The 2,669-nt window shown below is 29.0% G+C and overlaps 1 protein-coding gene across 1 annotated transcript; it reads right to left on the bottom strand.

Annotated features, from left to right (window-relative positions):
• Positions 1-253: 253 nt before the first annotated feature.
• LOC131645850 (uncharacterized) lies at positions 254-2,008 on the bottom strand. Its single transcript, XM_058916049.1, has 2 exons — positions 1,131-2,008; positions 254-1,035 (listed from the first exon to the last, which is right to left on the bottom strand). Exons 1-2 carry the CDS (start codon positions 1,815-1,817, stop codon positions 967-969), a joined length of 756 nt encoding a protein of 251 aa, XP_058772032.1. The 5' UTR covers positions 1,818-2,008; the 3' UTR covers positions 254-966.
• Positions 2,009-2,669: the final 661 nt, after the last annotated feature.

The raw sequence follows: 2,669 nt of genomic DNA, 5'->3' as shown, positions 1-2,669 counted from the left end.
AGCTATAACAAACCAATATTTTACTTCGGGAAAAGATATCCATACACCAGTTTTAACACCACACCGTATTATTAAACCTAATATCTACTAATTTTATTTTTTTAATAATTTAATTATTTGAATTCTGTGCAAAAGTATAGCATCATGGTACTCCCTCCGTCTTAAATTAAGTGTCTTATTTGAGCTATGCGCGGTTCTTAAGAAAATGATTAAATGTGTTGGTTTTAATGATAAAAATAACATCATTTACTAAAATACCCTTATTTATTATAGGTTGTGGTGTAGTTGAAAAACGTAAAAGTTAATAAATAGAGGTATAATAGTGAAAAAAAATAATAATTGTTGTATTGGAATTCAAAACAGACATTTATTTTGAGACATTAAAAAAATAGAAATGAGACACTTATGAGAAGACGGGGGAGTATTATATACGGTGTAATAGTACATGGTGTATGCAAAAAGTTGTAAAAATAGCACACCACTTTTACTTCACCTCCATTAAAGTTGCTATTAAAATATGATAAAAAACACCGACTATATAACATATAAGGTTAAGGATAAAATTGAGACGTGGCATGAATGAATTGGATAATATATCACTAGCTATAATTAAGTGTTGTATGGAACGTTGTAGATGTTTTGTTAGCAAAAGGATTTAATTTTGTGGATAAGAGAAGAGATGATTGACGGGTGGGCCACACGCGTGCATGATTTGCTACCAGCTTGTAAAATGACTTTTCTTACAATAAACAGTTCAAAAGTTATTTACTTTTTCGAAGTAGGAATTGTGTACTCCTACAATGCAAAAGGAAAATAAGGATGACATTGTTCATAGACTGGATCATTCATTCAGCTCACAAAGTAGAAAGAAAACATTGCATGCAAATTATTAAGCACTAGGAAAAACAAAACAAAAATCCCTCAAATCATTGTTCCTTCCTTCTTAACACTTTGAAGATTCTTAAATCATTGTTCCAGGTAAACACTTGTCAACACCGTTTTGGATTGCAGAGAAGCCTTAAGCAACTTGATACCCTGTTACAAATATAAACATATAAATATATAAATACAAATTACAAACAATTCAGAAAATTGTAAACATGTTTTGAGTTTGTTGATTTTGATGTTACCTCATCCATTCCCAGTTCAACATTCTTTTCTTGCAAGGTACCAATTTCCTTGATATTGAACTTGTTCAAAAGTGTGATGCTAGATATTGTTGACATTGGTTGAATCACCAAATCATCCATCACCATAAAAGTTACAACATCCTTCACAAAACCACTCTTGATATTGGAAAAACCTTTCTCTTCAGCAACCTTCTTATTTCCAATATAATGAACTTCTCTGCTCATAAAGTTTGAGCAAGAAGAATAGGCTGGAGTCACAAACGGAGAGTTGATATTGACAGAACTAGTACATCGAGTTGTGTTATCATTTGTCACCTCAAACTTACACTTATTTGGACACATGAACAGCTTTATTTCTTCATCTTTGTCTTCATTCACATCGTTCTGAGTAAGGAAGCCTGAGATTTGAGTGGAAGAGCTTTGAGCTTTTGGGTTTAAGAGGACATCCTTGGTTTGAAATGGTTGCATGTAATTCTGGTCCAGATTTTCAACGCTCTGATACAGATTTCCTAAGCTACCAACCATGTTATTCGCACTTAGAAGCTTAACTACAGTACCAATAGGTAAGCATAGCAAGTTGAATAGAAAGTCTATGACAGGTTTTGAAGCTTCGGCAAAGAGAACTTTGTTATTCTTTGTGTCGATAAGAAGTTTCATGGATACTTTGGTGGAAGAAGAAGACGCCATAATATATTGAAACTTGAAAGGTAGTATAATAGACTTAATATGAAAAGCTGTTCATTTATAGACAGACAGATTATTACAAAGAGATGAGTGTGGTTGCACAAATAATTGCTTATATCTATAATTGTAGAAGTAAAAGCATATTCACTCTGTTGGTGTGATTTGCTGAGGCTATGATTACTTAATGCAATGAACAGAAATACTCCCTATGTTTCTCTTAAGTTTATAAGAGAAATTAAAAGTTGAAAACTACTAGTAGTATATTATATATTTAAATTATTTATTGTAAAATGGATCAAGTAAAAATATTTTAAACTTGTATTTACTTTTTTTTTTATATATATTTTATATTAGAGTAATGTGAAATATATTTGATTGAGAGTGTGTCAGTACTAGGAGACCAAAATCAGAAAAAATATTTTTTTTTATTTAAATTAGGTTTATATATTATAAATTAATTTTGTACATATTTAGAATATTTTTCTCTTTAATTTTAATTTATGTGTATAATTATTTGTATAATTATATGTTAATTAACTTAATAATCTCTAAAACAATTTCAAAAAAAATCAAAAAAATTTTATTTTAAAATTAATTAACAAACAATTTGGACATATTTTAGACTTATTTTTTTTTAAGTTTAAATTTGACTTCTAATTCTTAACCTTTTAATTAAATTAATTATGCATTAATTTTAATTAAAATCAACCATCCAAAAATCCAAAAATATTTTCCCTTTATCTTATTGCAATTTAAATTCATAGATAAGTGTATAGGTTGTCAAATTCATGTAAATAGCGTAGTTTACATTTATCGCACAATCGATGTAATAGCGTAGATTTACTTTCCGCATTT

Source organism: Vicia villosa, linkage group LG2, assembly GCF_029867415.1.
Source record: "Vicia villosa cultivar HV-30 ecotype Madison, WI linkage group LG2, Vvil1.0, whole genome shotgun sequence".
Classification (NCBI taxonomy): domain Eukaryota; kingdom Viridiplantae; phylum Streptophyta; class Magnoliopsida; order Fabales; family Fabaceae; genus Vicia; species Vicia villosa.
This window is presented reverse-complemented; position numbering and strand designations above follow the sequence as displayed.

Bases quoted from the DNA above. Each gene is read 5' to 3' on its own strand.
- LOC131645850 (XM_058916049.1), bottom strand. From the start codon at position 1,817: ATGGCGTCTTCTTCTTCCACCAAAGTATCCATGAAACTTCTTATCGAC. The intron at 1,036-1,130 runs GTAACATCAAAA...TATTTGTAACAG, and splicing joins TTGAACTGGGAATGGATGAG to GGTATCAAGTTGCTTAAGGC.